The sequence below is a fragment of the Erpetoichthys calabaricus genome, chromosome 4 (assembly GCF_900747795.2).
Source record: "Erpetoichthys calabaricus chromosome 4, fErpCal1.3, whole genome shotgun sequence".
In the NCBI taxonomy this organism is placed as follows: domain Eukaryota; kingdom Metazoa; phylum Chordata; class Cladistia; order Polypteriformes; family Polypteridae; genus Erpetoichthys; species Erpetoichthys calabaricus.
Window position 1 is genome coordinate 43,671,204 of NC_041397.2, and position 3,252 is coordinate 43,674,455.

Genomic DNA, 3,252 nt, shown 5'->3' on the forward strand with positions numbered 1-3,252 from the left:
TAAAGTAAGAGAAGACTTAATGGCTTTCTATTGGCATATGCAATCTGACAAAGGGAAACGTTGAGCGGTAAATATCATGTAAGGATCACCAGCAGGGATTATTATAGACATTAGGGTGAGTGAGTTAGCACGGCGGTTGACTGTCTCCGTCCACAAAGCGCTACCCATAATTTGATTACGCGAGGATGTTTAGTTATTTAATGATTGTGTTGAAATCTTAGTTCTTAAGAAAAAAAGTAATTAGTATTCCCTCGTTTATTTTAATACACGATTACATTTGGTCTATTAATATTTACATTTTCCTGTTTTTCCCCCTTATTTCTAGGAAGGAAAGCAATGCCTCCCACGAACTTGTCAGTTGCGACTCCAGACTTTTTTTTGATGGGATTTCCTGGATTAGAGGCATATTATGTATGGTTGTCTGTTCCATTCCTTGTTATGTACTCTGTAGCAGTTGTGGGCAATATTATAATATTATGCGTAGTTAAACTTGAAGAAAGTCTCCACACCCCGATGTTTTCCTTTCTTTGTGTTCTGGCTCTGATCGACTTAGGTCTATGCACTTCTACAATTCCTAAGATGTTGCAGATGTTCTGGCTCCGAGCTAACGTGATTTCTTTTCAAGCTTGTTTTGTTCAGATGTTTGTAATTCACTTCCTATCATCGTTAGAATCCTCGACATTAGCAGTTATGGCATACGACCGGTATGTTGCCATATACAACCCTTTGCGTTACACTACCATATTGACAAATGCATATATTATTAAAATCGTTGCAGTACTTTTCGTGAGGGGCTTTATATTAACAGGCCTAATTCCTGTTTTAGCTTCCCGGCTGCCTTTCTGTTCATCCACGATCATCTCTCATTGCTTCTGTGACCATATGGCTGTAGTCAAACTGGCATGTACAGACATTACTATTAACAGTTATTACGGACTTGCTGCTGCATTCTTTGTAATTGGTACGGATCTATTTTTTATTATTTTTACCTATGTAATGATCATGAGAGCTGTACTAAAACTGGCATCAAAAACAGCTCGTCTGAAGGCGTTCAATACTTGTGGTTCACATTTATTTGTTATACTTTATTTCTATACAACAATGTTATTTTCTTTTATTACATACAGATTTGGTCAAAGTGTTCCTGCTCATGTTCATGCTACGTTTACGGTGTTGTATCTTTTGGTGCCGCCGATGTTAAATCCAGTAATCTACGGTGTCAGAACTAAAGAAATACGGGAAGGTTTCCTGAAGCACCTTTTTGGGAAAAAGATTAAGCCTAAAACTGAGCATTTAAATATTAAAGATAATCGTGAACCTTATGTAAATGAAACCTAAGGGTTTACATTTCGAGTTTGCTTATTTACAAAAGTATTGCTAATTTCTTCAGAACAAATTTTAAAGTTCATAGAATTTCTGATGTGCATGTAGTAACTTACTGTTTGTGAAAAACCGCATTCGCTGTCCGACCTACAAAAGTGACACAAATGATTCTCATTTAAAATTCATACTTTAAGACTTCAAAGGCGGGCACGTCATTTATAGATAATCATCATTATTTGTGCTGTATATGATAACATTTCTGGTATGTGTACAGCAAAAGAAACCATATAATTTACACATTACCACAAAAGGGAAGAATAGTCAAAAAAAGTTTAAATAAAGTCAAACAAAACCTAGTAGTATGTAAGGGAATACAGCTGAATACAAATAAGGCACACTAAGTAACCTAACAAAGGCAAAAATTCATAACATCAGTTTTGCTTTTCAGCACATAAACAATGCATGTTTTAATGTTATATTCCACTGTATCATTTTAGTAATAAACATTACACATAATTCAAAGGATTGTTTGTATATGACTGCAGTGCTCACTTATTTTATCATCACACTGTTTGACAGTTATGATTGTGTTCATCAGTCCCAGATTAAAACGATATTACATATCAGGTAAAGAAGACAGGAAGGTTTAGTGATAATAACAATTTCCACAAATAAAATCAAAAGATTTGATTTCAGTGTTCATGCAAGGTTCAGTTTTGATTGAATGCACTGAATGTTCACATGTAAACCAATGCAATACGCACAAGGTATATGATTTATGGTCTTTTTGGCCCCTCAAATTAAACACACACACACTAACTACCAACCAAAACACATACTTTTTCTCTGCCTTCAGGTTTCCAATTATACTGTTTCTCCCTCTGAGTTTGATTTCTGGTTTAGAGTTATGCATTGGTGTTTAGGGTTTCATCTTAATGGTTTTGTCTTGTTTCTGGTTTGTTTCTGGTCTTTTTCACCTTCGGGAAGAATAGCTTTGAAAAATATATTTTTTAATTTCCTTCGTTTTTAATTTTTTTTCCAAAAGTGGTTAAAGTTAAGGTCTTTCATTAAATAGTATTCTGCAAGCAATAATTCAAGTTGTAATAAATATTTTTCATTGAGCTGATCACCAATCTGTTATAACTACTCCAAATTTCAGTAGACACTTACTGGCCTATTGGTATTACACAGATACGAATTGATAAAACTCCATTTCTTGTTCTTACTGAAATGTTTAGCCAATTTATTTCACTAGTCATGTTTAATTGATATTTGTTTTTATCATTATTGCTTAACTAAAATTCAAAACATAAAAATTTAATGATTGCAGTAAATAAATAACACTCCCATAAATTTTTAAGCCACTAGGCAGTTCTGGGTTGCAGAGATGTTTAATTTTAATGACGAAATAAAGGACATTAACAAATCAAGAATTCATCCATCCATCCATTATCCAACCCGCTGAATCCGAACACAGGGTCACGGGGGTCTGCTGGAGCCAATCCCAGCCAACACAGGGCACAAGGCAGGAACCAATCCTGGGCAGGGTGCCAACCCACCGCAGGACACACACAAACACACCCACACACCAAGCACACACTAGGGCCAATTTAGAATCACCAATCCACCTAACCAGCATGTCTTTGGACTGTGGGAGGAAACCGGAGCGCCCGGAGGAAACCCACGCAGACACGGGGAGAACATGCAAACTCCACGCAGGGAGGACCCGGGAAGCGAACCCAGGTTCCCAGATGTCCCAACTGCGAGGCAGCAGCGCTACCCACTGCTCCACCATGCCGCCCCAAATCAAGAATTGTCCAGTTATTCATCCATCCATTTTAAAATACATTTCTTTTTCATAACATTAAGCAGTGCTACTGAAAAATGTATATGTGCTTTCTTGTGTATAAATTTCTTTGAGTCCAATTC

The 3,252-nt window shown here is 36.5% G+C and overlaps 1 protein-coding gene across 1 annotated transcript; it reads left to right on the plus strand.

The window, feature by feature from the left end:
* Nucleotides 1-335: 335 nt before the first annotated feature.
* On the plus strand, nt 336-1,338 carry LOC114651047 (olfactory receptor 52E4-like). Its single transcript, XM_028801003.2, has one exon. The coding sequence runs from the start codon at nt 337-339 to the stop codon at nt 1,336-1,338; it is 1,002 nt and encodes a 333-aa protein (XP_028656836.2). The 5' UTR covers nt 336.
* The last annotated feature ends 1,914 nt before the right edge of the window (nt 1,339-3,252 follow it).